Genomic DNA, 22,160 nt, shown 5'->3' with positions numbered 1-22,160 from the left:
TCACTCTATTTGTAAAAGCGGATCACTGATAACAAGCTTAAATAGAGTGGGCATGTCTATGTCATATGATGATATTCGACGGACTCGTTTACGTTTGGCAGCTTATACGATCCAACAAAGCAATGGAAATGTACCATTTCCATCAAATTTCGATCGAAAAGAATTTACAGTAGCTGCATTCGATAATTTAGATTATAATGAAAACACATTGTCCGGTTTGAATAGCTCACATGATACCGTTTCTGTATTATTTCAAAATTACTCTAACAATATTAACTTGAAACCGAAAATTCAGGAAACGGATGTTGTGAAAAAAAATAGGACGCTTGAGTAGATGCTGGAATTTCAAAAGTTAAGAGATTTCAATAAGCCTGAAAAAGTTATCGTGTCACCAGATTTAAAATGCAGGAGATCGCAAGAATCGAACCATCAGTATATAGTAGTACTTCTAATGATCTGCTTTGGATCATTAGTAGAATGGATATTTCGATGATCAGAGAGATTGAACAAAATTCACTCTCATTGCCGTCAACTTCGATCTCCGTACTGACTAGAAAAGATAATCAATGCATTCTTTCTTGGGCGGCGTTTAATAGCTTATTGATTCTTGATGCACAACCGACACAAATAACTGGTTATCTACCTGTATTACCTTTTTCAGTAACTGAATATTCCACCGTCTATACATCCCTTCATAATTTTGTTAATATTCTATCACAACTCGATCAAAACGATCTCCCTGTTTTTTGTGATGAAGGCGTACACAGGATAGCATGGCACATTAAATTCGAGCGACCCGAAGAATTTGAAAATATTTTCGTCATGTTAGTCTCGTTTCACATGGCCAAGGTTGCATTGACGTGCATCGAAAAATATCTGAAAGGAAGCGGGATCGAAAACATTTTATTGAATACTGAAACATTTGGACCCGGTGTTATTGATCAAGTTCTAAATGGTACAAACTATTCTCGATCGTTTAAAGGTTTTACTCTCGTTTCAGAAGCTCTGCAGCGTCTACAGATAGAGGAATTTTTGAAAACCATATCTATCGATGAATACACTTCAGACTTTGATGATTTCGATGTATTAAAAAAATTCTTAATTGAAGGAAGTCACGAAGAAGCCCGAGCACGCTACGAAATCTTATAAAAAAAAATAGTAAGTTTCAAGAAGATTTCGAGAAATTCATTCTCGAAAATTGTGCCAAGTCACCATCATTTCTATATTGGAACAATGTAGTTGTAATGATTGACTTGGTGAAAAACTTGATCAAAGCAGATCGAACCGGAGATTGGGATTTGCATGTAGATACGGTAGTAAAGTTACAACCTTTATTTCACGCGATGGATAGGACGAACTATTCTCATTGGTCGGCAGTGTACATCGCAGACATTGTGAATCTTACAAATTCCAACTCCGATTTGTATGAATATTTAAAAGCTGGACATTTTACAATTAAGAAATCAAACACTTCATTCACGTCTATTGCTGTAGATCAAGGATTGGAGTGTTCAATAAATCGTTCGAGTAAAGATTCTGGTGGAATAATCGGTTCAACTGCACAAAAAGATTATGTAACTACATGGGATTTAGTTTACCATGAAGAACTTGACAAAAAATTTTTTTCGGAAGCTAACGTTCGTTGATGAGGACAATAACGAATTATACCATCATGAGTTTTCGCCAGCTCATACAGCCAAATCGGAATTAATGGTTCAAAAAATAGTGGACTTTATAGCGAAATGCACGAATCCTTTTATAATTAAAGAAGATAACGGCATAAGAAATATAGTTACGCAAGAAAAATCGTCCCAAGCAGTTTGTGATGATCTGACGAAAATATGGGACATAGGTTGTGATCGTTTCAACAATTTTTATTCTCAAAGGGTTTTACTTCAGTGTGAAGAGTTATCATCAACTATTAAGAAAATTAAGTTGAAAACCATGGACTTAAAAGAAGCAATTAAAACCAGTGATAGATGATTCCAAAGAATCACAATAAATTTATAATCTTGCGGTGGAGCGACAATTTCCTCGAGAGGTATTATTTTCTTATCAGTTGTCAATGAAAAATATGCTGTTTAATGATAGTGGATTTATGAACACTGCTGTAAATTATCAATTGATTGAGGAACTTGAAAAAAAAAATGCCATGCGAAATAATGTGTCGAACGAAGAAGACGACACAACTTGTTTTATTTTGCACGTCACTGACATATGCAAGAAAATAAAGTTTAAAGATTTAAAAACGTTCAAAAACGACTTCGAAAATTGAAAAAAATTAAATAATTCCTTCTATACATATTATATATATATATATATATATATATATATATATCACCAAAATTATTTACTTGTAATTAAAAGTAAAATAGAAGACATTCAGTTCGATTTTTTTCAATAACTGAACATCGATGAAAATGGTTCTGCTATTTAAGCTTTTTGATCAGTTGCCTATCATTTTTGATTTTGTATGAAATTAAAATTGTTTTTCTTTTTTTTTTTTTTTTTAATCTTGAGCTGACACCGAGAATTGAATTTTTTGAAGTCAAATTTTAGTCAAATAAGACAAAATTCGCATCTGATGGGGCTGTTACTCGTTGTCCATGGGGTTGATCGATCAATTATGGGTCTCAAGATCTTCGGTAGACTATACTCTATGATTTCTATGAGTTTTTTTTCGTAACCTCGAGTGGTCACCGAGAATTGAATTTTTTTTTCGTCTGTGTATTTTTTTCTGCCTGTCTTCCGTCGATAGAGTCCGTGGTGCGCGTGCGCGCGACAGAGAGGTCTGACCGCTATATGTCGTTTTTCGCGATATCTTCAAAAATATTCATTTTATCAAAAAAATGATAAGGACATTTTTTGTTGGTTTTTTAATTTTAAACATTTTTTTTTCAAATAAACTTCCCCGTCGAATCAGCTGTTCTTGAGTTATAGCGGTTTAAACAATTAAATTGTTATTAACAATTAAACTTAGCATCGGCGGGCAAAATAACCTAGTTTTTCGTAATCCTCGGCAAAAAATGCGTAAATATTCGTTATCAGAACCCGGGAACCTAAAAGTGCATACGGGCTCCTCTCTTCAGCCGAGGGACTATATTGTACGTATCCAAAGGGAAAGTCTGAAGGGCAACTCTATGGACCAGGAATCGCTGATTAGCATATTATTGCGGTAAGTTCAATTACGATTTTTTATATACGAAAACTTTGACGCGCGATTTCTCGGTTTTTCATTTTTACGATTTTTCCTAATTGGCGGGAAAGATAGAGAAAAAACTAAACGTCCTATCGAAACGAGACAAAATTAATTGTATTCGGGATTAAATTCTCTTCTAGTTGAACCTAAAAAACCTTAAGAGCCGGTCCCTATGATTGCAGCTTTTGATTTCTCGTCTAAACAAAGAAGATTTTTGAAAAAAACGTTCAGCTACGTAATAGATTTTTTAATTATCTATTTTATAGCTGAGCTTTTTTTTCGAAATTCTCATTTGTTTAAGAGAAAAACATAAAACTGCAATTAGCTTTATCATCACGAGTGCAACAAGGATAGTACCGTTTCTCGCCGTGAGTGCGACGCGAGAAAAAGATGGGATCGGCACTTAAGAAAGTTATGATTAACCCACTTTTTAAACAATTTAAAGTGAATTTTTTTTTTTTAATTTGCGAAAAATTGTTGAATTTCTCACTTTTCCCAAAAAAATCCTCGAAAAAATCGATTTTTTAAAGCTTCTGAAGCAGGCTCCCCCCTTAAGTGAGCGGATTCTCAATAACTTAAAAAACATGAAAAATGTTTACTCAATTACTTACTTATTTAAAGCAGACATATCGAGCTACTATGCAATTAACAAATGCTGTACAGAAACTGTTCTTATTCTCTTTTCTTCTTGTTTCCTTGACGTCATTGGCGAACCGGTTACGCTTCACGAGAGTTGCAAATGATTTTCGATTCAACCAAAAAAAAAAAAACAAAACGGAGACTGAGATCCAGGTTGGCATTAATACTAACAAATCCGTTCAAAATATATGCATAGACATCCATACATAAATATGTAACCTTGCATCTATAGTTTTTTGTAAAAAAATTAAACGTCAAAAACGCAAGTTAAATTTATCATTTAATATTTTTATGTTTTATTCTAACAGTTTTTTTTACAAGGTAAATTACTCAAAAACCTTCGTCCTAAATTTTTATGATCTTGAAATGCCAAAGAAACTCAAACACGTAGTTTTGAATAAAAAAAACTTGTCTTGTCTTATTTTAATTCACTAGAAATATTATTTGCAATGTTAATCCTGAATCATATGTTTTTGTATGCAAGTGTGAGAATGTTATAGATATTAAAAAAATGAATTAAATAATTCTTTTACAATAAAGCCTATGTATTAATTAAAATACATACGTACAAAAGTAATGTTAGTATGTAAACGGGGAAATCCAAAGTTGGTTTTCTGCAATTAGTTTCTCTTTTGTGGTCAGGCGTGGCTATCGATCGCAGGGTAAGGCTAAAACTATAATATAAATATCATTTTTTTATATTTATACACTTTGCATTTATAAATATTTAATTTTGGCAGTACTAATAACAAATTGATTCGTAATATATAAAGAAAACTTGATAAATTAATGAAAACTTTAAATAGGTCGATCGTATATGATACTTTATTTTATTTAACAGAAATACGGTTTATCCAAAAATTAAAATACAAATAAATAAATAAATTTATTTGAAAGAATCATCGGATTTTCATGGTCGTCTGGTGTTGTCGCGACGCATCGCGAGTCGATTCGTTCGCATTGACGTCATTATTGACTGTAGAAATTATGCTGAGTTACCTGCACGCTAATTGATCTCATACCATGCGATTTTCTAATGATATTCGTGTAAATCTCAGATAAATTTATTGTATATTTTTAATTTTATATTCGCTAAAATTTTATTTGCTTTTCTTCGCAAATAAATGCTAATATTATATATTTATAATTTTAATAATTGTTGTGTGATAACGTTAATTACTTGACATGAAATTAAATTATGAAACTCTTTGTCTTTATAAAAAAATAGTCCAATACAATTGTCAAGTATATTTATCTCTGATAATAAAATAAAAAATTGTTGGCTGTTGATCATTAAAATTCGCTTATTCTCACTGTCTATTTACTGATGGTGTATGATTAATTATTAAACTTTGCTCACGCTAGTGAACTAATTTTTTGCCGTTAACTTATACAAATAGAAATGTAAATGTTTTGAAGAATTCTATTAAAAATTTACATTTTCTTGAATGAAAAATTGGAAATTAATCATCACTCCTATTAAATATTTTCAAAATATTTGAAGAATAAATAAATAGTATGGATCCCACTGAAGAATTGAATAAGAGTCTCAACTGCTATTATGAATATTGCTAGTATTAAAAATATTTAGTAATGTAATGATGTAAAACAAACATTATTTAAAATGACGTGGATTTGAGTGTAACAAATTGAATTTATATCAATCAATGAAATTTATACAAATATTTGTTTTACTTGTAGTTTTACGCTGTGGTTAATCTAGTTGTTCTAGAATTATATAAATTTTGCACTTATCAGAAAATCATTTTAATTTGTGTCCTTGATATAATATTGTTTATCTAGACCGTAGTATAAAGGACTCTACACTAATAAAAAAATTAATTTGATTAATGAATAGAAAATCTTAAACCAAGAAAATAATTTTAAAGAATTTTATTGTTTTGAATTGATCCAAAAAATTGTTAGAATAAGACATTGTTTTTAGTTTAAGTACATTTTACTTGAATTATTCGTCTTGTCACAATGTGATCTGAGTCTTAAATAAAAATGAAGTTGTTGGTTCAAGATTTTTTAGCTTTAATCAAGTTAACTGTTTTATTAGTTTTAGTTTAGTTCAGTTTATTTACAATTATGCCAAAGCCAAGGCCAAATGACAATGAGAGAATATCCATAAAATTTTATAATTATTGTGCCATTCTAAATCTACATTTGTATGTAACAAAAGAAAAAAGAAATAAAACAAAAAAAAAATTAGTAAAGATATTTAAAGCATTTTCAAGGTAAATAATATTATTAATACAAAGATAAAAAAAATAATGAGAATATAATATTGAATTAATATTAATAATATTAATTAATATTGAATTAGTCTAGATCATTTAAAATTTAATTTTGATTCATGTTGGCTCAATATTTGGTATCATTTCATCTTTTTCTTTTAATGTAAACTACAAATGCAAGACATATTTATTTAGTACAAATAAAATTTTATAATTAACACTTAAAAAGATAAATAGTGTAATTAATTTATAAAGTGACTATTTACTTTAACAGTTATTAACAAATGATTTTTGTCAACCTTTGTTCGTTATAGTGTAATATTATTGTTTGAAGATTTTTATTATAAAAAAATTATCAACTTCTGTGAAGAAACTAAGGCTGAAACTTTTCACAAAAAATCATTTTTAAAAAACAAAAATTCAGTGAAATTATATGTTGGACAAATTGCAAAAGTTTTAAATCGTTGTAATGGAACAACAGCTAATGAAAGAACAAATGATTGTTTTTCATGTTGGCAAATTGGAATTCAAGAGAAAGAAAACTAAAATGAAGAAGATAAAACAAAAATTAAGAAAACGAACAAGATGATAAATAAAAACAATAATGAATTGTCAGTACAAAGAAGAAATCAGTCACGTAATTCAAAGGCATATCCGGCACAAAACTTGGTCGATTATAATATCACATAGTCGTCGGTTGGGGTCGATAAGTTCACCATTACTTCAAGTTTCTCAAAGTATCTTTCAGTAACAATAACAATTAATTTATGTATTCATATATTTTTTCTTTAGTATATTTTAAATCAATTATTGATACTCTTCATTGATAAAATTTTGATTGAAGATTTATGGCATTTAAAATTTAAAAATCCTCCAATAAATATATAATGCACGCGCTAAATGTACTTACCTGCACTCGTACTCGGAATATAGCCCAGCGATTATTTTCTTTCTAGGTTGAAATGGTGTAGACATTAAAATAGAAGGAATATTCCGTTTGTAAATAATCTTTTTAACTTTACTTGAGTGTAATTTTCTTGTGTTATCGATGAATTAATTATTACCAAAGGAGAAAAGGCGAGTCTACTGTTAATATACACTATTATTTGCTGATAAAACTACTCAATAATACGGTTTATTGTTATTTTATTTATAAATATAGATACTGCCTTCAATATAAAATTAATTCCACAATACTATAATATATAATATTAATATAGTAATTATCGATAGTAAAAAAATATAAATTTTAAATAATTGTAACATTGACGTAATTTAATAATCAAGTCAAAGTATGTGTAATATCACATGATGATTCGATGATTACGAGATCAATTTTAATCCCTATGACAATATATGTTAAAATATAATTGATAAAATTAACAATTACATAAATATAAATTTACCTTTATATAATAGATTTAATATTGTGGATAAAATAAATGTGTTAAAAATATTTATCCAGTTTATGGATATATAAGCAATAACAATAAAAATAAACTCTAAAATTTAAATTACTACGTAGGTATATGCTCAACTGTAATTCATTTTACTGTTTGAGTTGGAGCTACTATGCGATTACAGCAAAAATAATCCCTAGGAATAAATAAATAGATTAGATATTGTTTAAAGATTACTCACATTAATCGTTTATGTCACGTTCCCTTACACTGTTTCCACGTTTGTTTTTTTATCATCAGAAACAATTTTTATCGTTTATTATCATAAAAACTATCTTTTTACTCATGTTTAAACTTTTAATTATCTTTCTTTAAATTAAGAAATCATTAGTTTCTTTTTGACAAAAGTAAGAAAAAGTCCTAACGCCTGACATTAAAGTGACAATAAAAAGTGATAATATATATATTGTTATTAATTTAATAAAATAATATATACAGTAATTAAAAATGTAAATATAATAATATAATAATTAATATAAAGTTCATTGTACTTTTATCGCCGATAAAATGATAGCAAAATAATAAGAAAAATCTCATTTGTATCATACAATAAGGTGTTTAATTTGAATTTATTATATTATGTCTGTCGAGTTGTATGTTAATAAAAGAAAATTATCGTTTTCAATTCATCTGCAGGCAAGTTGTATCAATATCTGAGAGCAGAAGCCAAGGTAATTAAACGACAAGCATAGGAGCTATACACATTACATATGTATACATAGATATATTTATATTTATATATTTATATTGAAAAAAAAAGTGAAGAAGGACAAAGAGTTTAACACGATGTGAGATATTAAATTGAATACAATACAATAAAACAAGTAATAAAGACACAAGTAAAGAAAAGACAAGAAGTATTAAGTATATATACATATATGTATAATAATAAATATACCAAGTACTTTTCATAAGTATTGAAAGAACGAGGAGAGGCAAGTACGATGTGAGCAGACGTCGATTATCATCAAAAGAGTGGGGAATTATTTACTCGCTATTCTCTGTACTCGACTGACTTCTTCATGAATTTAACCACACTAGTTACACCAGTATGCTTCACAACTTGCTTTTGTGATCATCTGAGCAACTATACCTTCGGTACTAGATATATATATATATATTTTTTTTGTTATCTTCTTCATCGCCGGGTGAATACTTTAACGTGGCAATAAATTGACCATATAAAATAAAAACTAAAAAATAAAATCTGTTGATAAATATTAGTCGCCTTGAGTTTAAGGACATATAGGATGGACTTACTGTTGTGATGGCGAAAACACGAGGCTCTCATGTTTTTTTTGTAAAAGACAGTGCTCAGTGGACCTTTTTGAAACGCCGGAGAACTCGTCTGCGATCTCGAAACGACTATTTATATTAAATTGATTTAAATAATTTTACTATTGTTGTAGTATAAAAATTTTTAAAACGTTTTTTATTATTTAGTTTTCCTCTATTATTTATTTTATATTTTGTAAAAATATTGTTATTATTATTTTAATAATTATTTGAGCAAAGACTGAGTGTGTGATTGAATAAATATACAGAGACGTGAATAAAGTAAATATTTATAAAAAAGAGTGAGCGTAATAAGTGAGTAATTATTTGAATGGCACCGGATTTTGAGAAGAAAAGAGAACCTGCTAAGGTTACTGGATATTTTGGACACTGTAGTTATAATAATAATAAACAAGGCATGATTTTGTTAAAATGTCGTGGGAATCCATTTACGGATTACTATCATCACGGTAAATAAATAAATATTAATTTATCAATCTATTATAGTAATGAAGTTAATAGAAAATAATATTAATAAGTTGATAACACTTCTGATAATAATAATAATACTAATTGTTATTTGTTGCAATTAAATGTAATTATTAGATGGACGTAGTTACATTAGTTAATATAATAAGTATTTTATCAACACATTAATTTTGTTTTTTGTTGTTTATTCTTACTGTCGAGTCATTCAGCATTCATATTCAATTCTTCAATGATTTTAATTGATATAATATCGTAATTTACTATCCAGAATTTTCGATAAAATTTATTTTCCACGGAACCTATTGCCGCGCTATCCTTCAAGCTGCTGGTATATTTTATACCGTTAATAAAAACTTAAGAAAAAAACTTTCAATATGCTATTATACATAAATAATTTATTGGTAAGGTGGAAAAGATAATAATTGTTGAATCGCTTATGAGCTTAATTAAAAAAAAAAAAACTTGAATTGACATTGTTTCTATCATTTTGTATTTCTCTGTAATAAGGTCAACATTTCGAAAATTCATCTACTACCCGAAAGAGAAATATGACAGATAATTTTCAACTATACACATGTGGTTAGTGCGTTTCATTTATATTATTTATATCGCGACTTAATAATAACATATATTAAAAGTGCTGAGCGGTGAAGAATTTTTATCGATTGAAAATTCTATTTTACTGTTTAATATATAATTATAGAAACACAAAAAAAAATTTTTTTTAACTTTTAATTCTCAGTTTGAGTGAACGTAATTATTGTTTCGTATGATCTTAATTAATAGAAAGTCGCAAATCTTTGGCACGTAATCGAAAGAACTGAGTTCGAATCCCAGTTTCAGTTAACTAGATATTTTATTCGCAAACATGTAAATTCATACGTCAAAGATTGATTCTTTCTTTTCATTCTTTTTTCCAAAATATTCTGTGATTTTGAAATTATGCTACAAATTTTTCTTCAAAATATTTTAGCTTATAATTTTGAAAAACCTAAACAAAAAAAAGGGATATTTGAATTATAACATATTTCTGACGAAGTAAGAAGAGTAGTTAAGCTTGTATTTGATTGTCAATTGAAGATTAAATTTAATTTAATATTGATTTGCTGATAATTTTACGTAAATACTACACATTTTATAATTAAAAAATATCTTCAGATAATACTGTTTTATTTACTGATTAATTGTATTGAAAATAAACCGATAAGTCTCGCTAGACTTATGCAAGCTTATTAAAATTCAAAGGAATTTTCAATAGAAGTTATTCGATCAATTTTATCATGTATGTACAAAAAATCTTAAATAATAAACCTCTATTATAGTTGTAAATTTATTTTAACTGTTTTTTCTTTTTGTAGTTTTCATTTATAAGTATACAATCTTACTCGAAATAAAAAATGTATTTAAAAATGTTATTTTACAATAATAGTACTAGTTATAATAACTATTTTGCGCTACAACGATACAAAGTTATTCTTTTAATAATTGCATTAGCCGTAGTCAGTATCGTTACAAGTGATTATCTAAGTATGTTATTATATTATTATTTTTTTATCAGTCATATAAGTTTTTAATTATTCATAATTTACTATTTTTTAATCGAAATATAAGATATTCGTATCAAAATTATCTGCAAATAAATATTTACTTCATTATAGAATATAAATGAATCATAATATATTGTATGTAAAAAAAAGAACTTAAGTTGGGACAAACATCAGAACTTTTTTATTTTTTTTATAAAAAACTTTTAAAAATGATTGGCGAATTTTCTTGAAAGGTTATGAGCACTTGACAGATAAATCAGAAGGGGTCACCTGATAAAGCAGCTGGTTAGAATAGAATGCTCTATCTATCTATATCATAGACATGTTATACAATGTTGTCATTACAATTTAAAACTGACTCACAAGGGCCATTCCAAGAAACTGAACTATTAATATATTTACACGTGACTGTGTAGTATTGATTATAAAACAATTGAATGGTTAGCTAAAATAATTTGATTTTCCATCTTAAAAAGGTATTATTCAAAGAAAAAAAAAAATGACACTCTTTGTTATAGAAAGTATTATATTAGTTAATTAATAAATTATTATAATTATAAATATATTGACAGAGAAATTATTTAATTAGAAATTTTAATATCAATCACTTCATTAAGGAAGAAAACGGGTTTTTATTTATTTTTAAAAAATATAGTGATTAAATTTAAAAAAGGAAATTTTTATTAAATAAATTTTTCTATTATAGTGTCTATAAAATATAAACTTTCTTTCATTGATTTTATCAGATTGTATAAAAATTAAAAATGACGAAGAATTAAATATCAAAACAACGTATCTTTGAATAATAATAATGAAAAAAAAAAAAATATATTTATCGAAATTCATTAATAAATTCAGAGAAGCGTATAAATTAATTTTTTTAAAACTTACGTTTTATTCTAGCAGTTTAATTGTTGTTTTAAAAAATTATTAAATTATTTTAATGATTAATACGTTTTTTGTAATAAATAATTTGACTTTATTTTCTTGAGCTGATTTTCTAATTGAATATGAACGATCCTGATCTGGTTCACTGGTGTAATGTATAAATAAGGCGTGGGGAATCGAAACATCAGTAGCAAGATTTCACGATTGCACCGAAGAAAGTTTTCGAGAATATTCATCGTTAAATAGCTGGTGTAGTCACATCAATGCGTAATAATTATCAGTGAAAATTATTAATAGTAATAATAATAGAATAAAAACTAAAATAGATAATTAATCAGTTTTAAAGTACGGCGTGAACTATTTGAATAAAAACTCAAATTATTGAATGTCAATAAATCGATTGATAAAAACCAATGAACATTGTGTACACAAGTGAATAGTCTGATTAGCAATTAACGCGTAAAAATTTCATTAAGGTATATTTTTACATAAAATTATTTTTTTGATAATATTAAAACTCAAGATAATGTAATTTACCCTTGAAATAATTCAAAAATAGCATCTGTTATGTATTATTTGTCTTATAAAGTATCTACAATGCAATAGTAATGATGTTTATTGATCGCGATATCAAAGAGTCACTTGAACCAAGTGTTTCAGGTGACTGATTTGACATGAAGGATGCCGAGAATAAAGACTAAATGACAGCGTTATCGCTATCAGTATTATTATTCTATTAATACTATTTTCTGTCTTTATTAATATCAGCACGAATAAAAGAATAACTTAACTATCCCGCTGGGAAATGATATCACCATTACCCTAAATATATCGACGATCGGGGTAAGATTTTATTAATTGTCAACGAATAAAATAAATTACTTGATACAAAAATTCAGATATTGCGCAGTTAAAAAATTAAAAAATATAAATAAATAGCAATAACAATAATAAATAATAAAATAAAATATATATTAGATTATTTGAATTGGCAAAGTTCAAAATGTTTATTTATTTAACAAAGATGAGAGAGAAAATGATCCAGGTCATTGACACAAGTCAGTGATTTTCCTCACTTGATTTCACTTACTTACACATATGTATACATATAAATATTTGTATTTATTTATATTCAAATTAGAATAAATAAAAAGGGGATAAAGTTAACGTGACAACCCTCAACCCCCTGCGTTGCCTGCAATTGCAACTTTGTCCTTATACATTATTCAGCCTCCCACTTGCCACTATTATCTTTTACAGAGTATTAGGGCTTCTATACATAGAACAATATTCATTTTATTATTTTTTTTACCTTTTAATTTATTCATTTATTGCGTCAAGATCCTTCAAGTTCTTTATGGAATTTTTTTTATTATACCATTATTACAATAATAATAATTAATTGTTTAAAATAATTTATATTTAAATTCAATGATACGGAATGTTATTCTATATAATTAATCGCATCGCCAATCTTGTAAATTCTCTATATTCTTTGGATTTCTATGGAGGAACGTTTTATAACTTCATCACTGCAACGAAGAACTTGCTGCTCACTTACCATTAAATAAATAATTTTAATTAATTAATCACTCGAATTTTTCTCTGATACTTTTTATAATTTCTGTAAATCTTTATTGCCGATTGGTATCAGTATAAATAAATAAATAATTAATAATTCAACTCAATATAATCTTTATTTTTTTACTTTTATATTTAAAGCATAAAAACTTGGATTGAAAATAAAAATAAAATTTTTAAAATAATAGCAAATGTATACAGTAAATAAAACTACTCCATAAACATATAAATAAAAAAAAAAATTTTTGTATAAATGCTGAGAATTTAGATTTTTCAGTCGGCTGAACTTTGATCATTCAAGTCAGTTAAACATTATCATGGACTTATTTGTCATTCTTCTTTATGTCTGTGTACCTTCCACAACAATGCTCAGGTACACCCGTTACCAAACACTGATATATATATATATATATATACACATATAAAAATATTTAATTTAACATCACGTAGTAGTTAGACTATAAAAATTTAAAAATAGAAAATAATTACTTCTGAAATAAATAAGTCTGAGTATAGACTAGGTAGTAACAGTAAAAAGCTAAATAATTTAAGAAATAAAAATAAAACCATTAATCATTAATGATTAATAAAAAAAAAATAATTATAACATATACTGATGAGATTATTTTCTTGACAGGTAATACTGTTAGCGAAAGCGGTACCTCTGCGGTGACGTCGTTGAGCACGAGAAGCTTAGCGAGCAATACTTTGCGTCAATCATCAAGACGTTTTAATCAACCATCAGCGCAACAGCAACTGCCTCAGACACAACAGCAGCAACAACCGCAGAGAAGATCACCAGCTCGGATTCCTCTAGCATCACTGAGCAGTGTCACGGTCAGAAATTCAGATGAACTCGTGGCAGCAAACTTAACAACACAGGAAGTTTGCGACAGTTCGAATGACTCTGGCCTCGGCTTCGAGGAGAGGCAGCAGCATCTCGGCAACTCCTCGGTAATCCCTGTCTATCAATTATTATTTATCTCACTTGTCAATCCATAGAGATAATTATAATTTATCAACAGAGAATACAATATTATTTATTTAACTTTACAGTCAGGAGGCAGAGATTCGTTTTATATTGTCGCATTCGTTCCTGTACTGCTGTTGCCATTTTATTTTTAATTTAAAAATTATTGTTATTATTATGATTATGATTACTAATAATAATAATTATTATTAATATAATAAACATTGAGTTAATCAGAAATGATAGACAAAAAAAAATTTTAAATAAGAATAAAAGTTCAAAGGAGATATGAAAGGTTGAACTCCGCTGTCCATTGTTCAGTACTTTTTTTACTTAGCTCAATAATTGTTTGATTTATTAAATTGCTCTACAATTACTCTCGACTCAATTCTTTAAATTTTAAATACAGACTTGGAACAACGGTGCTGCTGGGGAGGAAGATACCAAGCGACGTAAAATGGACATCAAGCTTGAATCAGAAGATGCCAATTTTACTTTCCCCAAAGTATCAAGAAACACTACTGGTGTTTCCGGTGCTGCTCCTCGTGTCACTGTTTCTGATGATAGTAAAATTTCAACAAGAAATACCACAACCTCAACGACGTCTAGCAGCACGGCTAATGGAGTTGCACAGCCAAGGAACGCTAATAATTCTGTTAATCGAGTTGTTGGTGTAACACGATCACGTTCAACACTGGGTGGCTATGGTAAACGTCTGCCACCTGTTCATCAAGGACCAATTACTCTTACGTCTCAACTCAGTGAGTAATTGTTATTGTTTTATTTTTATGAAATTAAAAAATATTAATTTGTGTTAAAATTATGCAGGCAATATATCGAGAGATGGGAAGGTCCAGTTACAAATAATCTGTCAGCCGGAGCAACAACACCGTGCTCGATACCAGACAGAAGGATCACGCGGTGCCGTGAAGGATCGGACCGGGAATGGATTTCCAATAGTCCGTTTGGTTGGGTACGATAAACCAGCACTTTTGCAAGTTTTTATCGGAACGGATCTCGGGCGTGTAGCGCCACATATGTTTTATCAAGCATGCCGGGTGAGCGGAAAAAATTCCACACCCTGTATCGAGCGTAAGGTTGACGGGACAATTGTCATTGAGGTCGATATGGACCCGTCCAAAGACATGCTTGTTACTTGTGATTGCGTTGGTATATTGAAGGAACGTAACGTCGATGTTGAGCATCGATTTCCTCAAGCTGCGGGTATGCTTCAAGGGCGTAGCAAAAAGAAGTCCACAAGGTGTCGAATGGTATTCCGTACAAGTATCACTTTGCCAGATGGAACAACCGAAAATCTACAAGTTTGTTCGCAACCAATCGTTTGCAGTAAGTTAAATCAGCAGTTCGATGGTCTAATTAGCAATTGGTCTAACTCCTTATTTTTTAGAAGATGATTTTTTAACATTTTGATGTAGCAATAGTCCAATGATAAAGTATTTGAATGATCCAATCAAAAATATTATACCTCTTTTGGATATTAAATGGTTTTTTAAAGTGATAATAAATTTCGAACTAATTGTTTTTTCGTACAAATGGATGATTTTCTAAAATGGAGTTAGACAATTTGCTAATTAGAACGTCGATTTTTAATTTCGCAAGCTTTTAATTAATAATATATTTATTTACATTTATTTTTATTTTCAGCTCAACCACCGGGTATACCGGAAATATGTAAAAAATCTTTAACATCTTGTCCATGTACAGGTGGACTTGAACTTTTTATTCTAGGTAAGAATCTGTTGAAAGACACACGAATACTCTTTCAGCTTGACGATGAAGATCTCAGTAATATGGAGCAACATTGGGAGTGCTCTGTTATTCCGGACAAGGAATTCCTTCAGCAAACACACCTCGTGTGTGTTGTACCGCCTTATGCTAGACAAGATCTCAGGCCTACGGAAACTGTAACTGTTAAACTTTATGCCGTTTCCTCGGGTAAAACCAGTGAACCACATACCTTTTTATATACCGCGGCTTCATCTCCACCAGAGCCTTCTGTTGGTAAAGTTGAATCGTCCTCACCGCCGCTCGTTACGTCACGAAATGAACCCTTGTCTACGTCACCGACGATACCTATTGCAGCTGTCAATAATAACTGTAATTTTAATTTCTTTATAATTAATACATTTTATTTTAAAATTACTGTGAAAATTATTATCATTATAATTTATGAATTATCAATGAAAATAATTATCATTAAATTTTCAGTTTATTACAATAGTATATAAGTAATAAATACTAAATTAAAATATTTATTATAATTTACAGCACTAATATCGCAGTCAAGTGCAGTATCACCGAATTTCCTGGCAAATCTCCCTCAGTCCACATCTCAACAACATTCACCTCAACCACCGTCAGATTCACTGAAAAATGACCCAAGTCCGCCTCCAGTGTCATCATCAGCACAAGTAACACCAGTGATGATGTGGGCGACTCAACAAACCGGAAATTGTCAGAATTCATCGGCAGATGTTATGATGCCGCCACCAAATCTTGTGGCGAGTTCTCTTTTAAATCGACGTTCCTCCTCAAATCATCAGCTCATTATTCCGGATTCTCTCAAGTCTGAAGTAATTGATGAAAATAGTGGAAATAGTATGTTAAGTGATAATAGTCTTCAAAGTATGCCAACACCAAATTCAAACAGTACAGCAAGTACTAGCCCAATACATCAATTTGTGTCGGAAAATTCACGAGATTCAACATCAACTGGACTACTTAGATCAGTTCCATCACATGTAACTCCTTCTCAAGAAACTGTAAGTCTTTTAGGGGTTGTCGATTTGATGCGTAATCAACATCCACTGACACTTATAACCCAACATCAGAATCCATTTACTGGTATTCATGAACAATCTGGAGTCAAAGTCCTCAATACCCATCATATTAGTAAAGACACAAGTCCAATATTACAAAATGAAAATACAGGCAGTGGTACTCTATCAGGTGTAGGAGTTGGTGTTGATTTACGAATGAAGCATCATGAATACGAAACTCTAAGTAATTTCACAACTACTCCAGCAGCTCAGCCTTTGCCAAATCAAAGCAGTCAGTCAATTGAGAAATATTTCAATCACATTGAGTCAACAGCACCTACGGTAAAAGAATCTGATCAAGAAGATTCTAACTTTGTGGATACAATGCAGCAACATTCCGTTCTGGTTGATCCTCGTCCTCAAGATCAGTCTTCGTCTACAGATATTCTAGCGCCAAATGCAGCAACTGCTAAATTAGACGCTCTCGTTAATTCAGCCGTTGAGTCTCATCAAATGGATCGTATGGTAGCGCCTCTGCAGACAGTAACGACAAGTCCAGGATTACTAAGTCATGTGCCTGAAGTAGATGCACTGAGTACTTCTCAATCGACAACACGAACTAGTCCACCGATTCCAGTAAAAACTATGCTTCTTGAAGCACTGATGCCTTCTCCGGTGGTTCCAGCTACTGGTGCGACCAATGGATCCACTGGTACAGTTATCTCAGAACCTCTACCCGAAGAATCTTTAATGACAACTATAAATGCCGCTCTACTTCCATCTATCCAAGAACCCATTGTAACTGACTCAGGAATCTCAAACTCAACAGTTAATGTTTCTGTTCATAATCAACTTCAAGGCGCCAGTGAGCCTATTCCTCAGATTCAAGGACTCACTCAGCAGGATGTCGAAATGCAGCAGCAAGTTCAACAAGTTGAACAAGTGGTAGCTCATGCTCAGCAGCAAGTAGAGCAAGTTGTCGCCCAAGTACAACAGCAAGCTGCACAGACTGTTCAACAAGCGCAGCAGCAAGTAATGCAGCAAGTTGTTCAGCATGCCCAGGTGGTCCAGCAAGCAGTCCAGCAAGTAGAAGCTGTACGTCAAGTCCAAGCGGTTCCAGAAGTTCAACAAGCGGTACAACAAGCGACCCAGGAAGTCGTACAACAAGCAGTACAGCAAGCCACTCACGAAGTTGTTCAGCAAGTTCAAGCCGTCCAACAAGCTGTTCAGCAGGCTCAAGCTGCGCAAGCGATGCAGCAAGCTGTTCAACAGGACATCGGGTCAATGCTTAATCAACCAGCAGGGTTTGTCGCTGAAGCTAGCTCTGCTTTGGCGAGCGGAGCCGCCCAAGAACCGAGCCAACAGAGACTTACAAATGCCGCTGAGCAAGCCATCACAAATGTTATTACAAATGCAACCCAAGATATTATAAACAATCGGCCTATTTCTACTACGACAGCTCACGCGATTATTGCTACTAAAAATATCCTCAACAGTGTTGCAACTCAGAGTGCTCAGCTTATGAATACTGCGATGGAAGGTATACTTCCCAAGTCACCGTCCAATGCTGGAACAGTTGCTGAACAAGTCTCACGTAAATCATCGGCAAATTCACTTCCTGTTGCGCAAAATCGTTCTAATAACACTAATGGGATGTCCAATGCTGTCAACAACTCAAATGGCCAAGTGTCTGTTGTCAGAAAAGCCGAAGATGCGGGTGGCATGCTTCCGCAAGAATTAACTTCTATGTCAGAGCACGATCTCCTCAGCTATATAAATCCAAGCTGCTTTGATCAGGGAGCTTTTCTTATGTAGTAATTTTTTTTAAATCATAAATAAAGCTTTGATTTTTTTTTTTTTTTCAAAATATATATATTCGTTAAAGTAACGCTAAATAATTTTATTATCAATGAATTTAGATTCTAACAACTTAAAGTTATTTGTGTAACTATGTTATTTCTCGTCTATTCGAATAGAATGAATTTTGGTTCGATAACGAGAAAATTATATTAAAATTATTGTTGATGATTGTAAATATGCCCGTTTAATATATATATTTATGTATTAACAACTACTAAAATTAAATAAGACGGGCGCATACGAGAGCGCGACAAAGTAGTTTTTTTTTTTTTTTTAATATTGAAATTAGTTTAAAATTTTTACTTCTTTTGTGCGAGTTATTGAAAATGTTAATTTATATTCTTCAGTGCCAGCGCATCCAGGTGCCTTTTACACCGACTAGTATCTATTTTTAATATCTATTTGGCTTCCTTTTTGTTTTGGAGATATTTGATCGACTATTTAATATTAATGATTATATTATCGGTATCATTATACACTTAGGATAAAATTTAACGATATTACGTGATTCTTAAATATTAATATTTATCAAAATTTATAAATAATCACGAAAACTTTATTTTATTATGAAGCCGATATGGAATTGAGTGTAGCTAATTTTACACTACGTACCTTAATTAATTATTCATCATTTGGTTAAATTATTTTTTATTAAGAATTTATTGACTTGATTTCATAACGATGAATCATATTTAACAAAAATATTTATAAAATTATATTAAATTCTTTATTGATTAATTAAGAAGCGTTTTATCATATATTTTGTTTATTATTATTATTTTTAATTTTAATTTATAATAAGTTTATTGTTGGATAATTCTGATAATTATTGAATGTGATTTTTGTTTGTTGACATTTATTTTTTAACGCCTAGAAAAAGCTAAAATAAATAAAAACAGTGAGAGACTATTGTCTTCATAAAAAACAATTAGTAGATAATTATAAATATATAAAACGAAAATTAAAATTAAAGAAAAAAAACATACATATATTCATAATGTATATTTTTAATTTACCCAAAGAGAGAAGCACTTTCAGAATTGTAATGAGCTTAGTGAGAATATAATAATCAAACATAAATTTATACAAAAGAAAAACATATATTTATATTGATAATTGAATTTTACAAACGTAAGAGAAATTTTAAATTTGTTTATAAAAAGAAAAAAGTATACAAGTGAACTATTGATATTGTTATTTGAATAGAAGAATTTTTATTAATAAAAAAATAATGAAATATAAGTAGAAAAAAATTAATGCATTATTTGTTAACTATCAGATTTTATATTTACTGTCTATCGATTTATCTTTATAAAAAATAAAAACAATATGTATAAAATTTTTTATCTGTTATGCAAATTATAAAATTTTAGATCACGCTAATCTGTAATAATTTTTAAACAATCCATTTTAGAAAGTAAATGAACTGTTAGTGGTATACTAGTATATATATATATATATATATATATATATATATATATATATATATATATATATATATACATACATCAATATATTTTGTTTTGTGTAATTCGTAATATATTTACAATTACAGTCATATCTTGCGCATAGAAATAAAATATAGAAAATTATTCTGATAAGTATAGATCAAAAAGCATGTATCATCATCGTAACTTGTATTAAATTAAAAAAAAATTCACAACAATTGTTTTAATTTTGTTAACTTCTTGAGGAAATTAAAAAAATCATTTAGTATTTTACACCCGAGTCCAAATAATCTGATTAAAAATTAACTACAAATTCATTTATTAAAAAAAAATTATCTTCAATTAGAAAAATAGTTAAATTTTTTCCATAGAGGTTGATTTTAGAAAAATCATTGTTACTTTATTACTTATAATTTATTTTCAATCGTCACTAGCTGCCATTTGTTATTTTTCAATCTAACTTTGTTTTCTTTTAATAACTTCTGTAGATGATGAGCAACGTTAACTCCTGCAGCAGGCCATAAATTTTTTGGTGTATCCTAAAGAAGAAAATTATTTTTAAAAAATTAAATTGACCAAGAGAAAAAATTTTTTTACTTACAGAATAAAACATATTCATTCATATTAAAATGATAAGTATGAATTTTTTTACAATTACCTTGTATAAATTGGCAACAATATCCATGTTTGATAACCATCGGTCCCTATTATGATTCAAAAATTCAATAATTTGCAACTCGCGCTTATTACGATGTTCAATGTAATATTTAATTTTTGGTATCGGATTATTTACAACAGGTCCGTGTCCCGGATAGATAATTTTAGGATTTAAATTTAAAATTTTGTTCAATGATTTAATGTAGTCACTCAGGTCTTCAAAAACAGCGGTAGTTTCCCCAAGAATACAATCTCCGCTGAACAGAGAATTGTTTTGCTGAAGAACTAGACAAGCATGATCAGTAGTATGTCCTGGAGTGTGTTTCACTTGCAATTTAGCACCGTCAACTTCTAGCAGTTGATCATCAGCCAGCGCTTGACAACCATCACAATGATAATCAGATTCATCAGCAATATCTTCTAAGCTTCTTGGAAGTTTCCAAACAGTTGGAAATGAATTTGAAATTGATTTTACCAACTCTTTGACAGCTTTTACTCCACCAATATGGTCATGATGCCAGTGAGTTATTACTAGATGCTCTACCGTGGCTTTTTCTTCTTCTAAAACGTTTTTCAAGAGCTTGGTGTATTCTGGAGCTGTTTCTTCATCGCCAGAATCAATTAAAATACGTCTAAATATTAATTTATTTATTTATTAATAACAATATTAATCAATATATAACCTACTCGTTTGATAATTTAATAAATTTTCGTAGAATTGATTTTTATTTTTATTTTTTTTAAATTACCTTTGTCCAGTGCCAAGTAAGTATGTGTTGGTACCTTGAAGAGTCATCACTCCAGGATTACATCCTAAAATCCTTATTACATGACTTGGAAATTTAGATACAAGTGGTAATGCAGTCAGAGACATGTTTTCAGACTGAATATAACACACGTGATAATATTATTTATTGCATATTAGTAATATGACCTTGTATTCATCATGATTACCGTATATATAACAAACGATACGAAGATATATATAAGGAGCTTGCCAATAAAATCTCCTTTAGTAATATTTTGATATTTTTTTAATAATTATTACTTATAAAATTTTTTTAGAGAATTGGATTATTTGTAATGATTTAAAATTTTTACCAACTAATAATTTTTATTTGCATTAA

General features: G+C 29.4%; 2 protein-coding genes across 5 annotated transcripts in view; one reads left to right on the top strand and one right to left on the bottom strand.

Annotated features, from left to right (window-relative positions):
* Positions 1-19,041, top strand: part of LOC123274184 (nuclear factor of activated T-cells 5-like) — a 31,941-nt gene extending 12,900 nt beyond the window's left edge. The window contains exons 1-7 of one of the 4 annotated variants that reach the window (XM_044741693.1): positions 8,988-9,283; positions 9,810-9,881; positions 13,956-14,272; positions 14,698-15,049; positions 15,117-15,635; positions 15,954-16,406; positions 16,578-19,041. In XM_044741693.1, the coding sequence (XP_044597628.1) occupies positions 9,145-9,283; positions 9,810-9,881; positions 13,956-14,272; positions 14,698-15,049; positions 15,117-15,635; positions 15,954-16,406; positions 16,578-18,883 (4,158 nt within the window). In that variant the 5' untranslated portion in view covers positions 8,988-9,144 and the 3' untranslated portion in view covers positions 18,884-19,041. Of the gene's footprint in view, positions 1-8,987; positions 9,284-9,809; positions 9,882-13,955; positions 14,273-14,697; positions 15,050-15,116; positions 15,636-15,953; positions 16,407-16,577 lie in introns of those variants that run through there. The other 3 variants (XM_044741695.1, XM_044741694.1, XM_044741696.1) reach the window with 3 other exon arrangements.
* A 1,736-nt stretch (positions 19,042-20,777) lies between these two features.
* Positions 20,778-21,940, bottom strand: LOC123274183 (beta-lactamase-like protein 2 homolog). Its single transcript, XM_044741692.1, has 3 exons — positions 21,783-21,940; positions 21,035-21,665; positions 20,778-20,915 (listed from the first exon to the last, which is right to left on the bottom strand). Exons 1-3 carry the CDS (start codon positions 21,905-21,907, stop codon positions 20,784-20,786), a joined length of 888 nt encoding a protein of 295 aa, XP_044597627.1. The 5' UTR covers positions 21,908-21,940; the 3' UTR covers positions 20,778-20,783.
* Positions 21,941-22,160: the final 220 nt, after the last annotated feature.

The sequence above is a fragment of the Cotesia glomerata genome, unplaced genomic scaffold, assembly GCF_020080835.1.
Source record: "Cotesia glomerata isolate CgM1 unplaced genomic scaffold, MPM_Cglom_v2.3 scaffold_25, whole genome shotgun sequence".
NCBI classification, from domain to species: domain Eukaryota; kingdom Metazoa; phylum Arthropoda; class Insecta; order Hymenoptera; family Braconidae; genus Cotesia; species Cotesia glomerata.
The sequence above is the reverse complement of the archived record's forward strand: the minus strand, read 5'-3'. Positions and strand labels throughout refer to the sequence as shown.

Coding starts and splice junctions, on each gene's coding strand:
- LOC123274183 (XM_044741692.1), bottom strand. CDS start 21,907: ATGTCTCTGACTGCATTACCACTTGTATCTAAATTTCCAAGTCATGTA. Junction 21,666..21,782: donor TTACTTGGCACTGGACAAAG/GTAATTTAAAAA, acceptor ATTAATATTTAG/ACGTATTTTAATTGATTCTG. Junction 20,916..21,034: donor TTGTTGCCAATTTATACAAG/GTAATTGTAAAA, acceptor TTTCTTCTTTAG/GATACACCAAAAAATTTATG.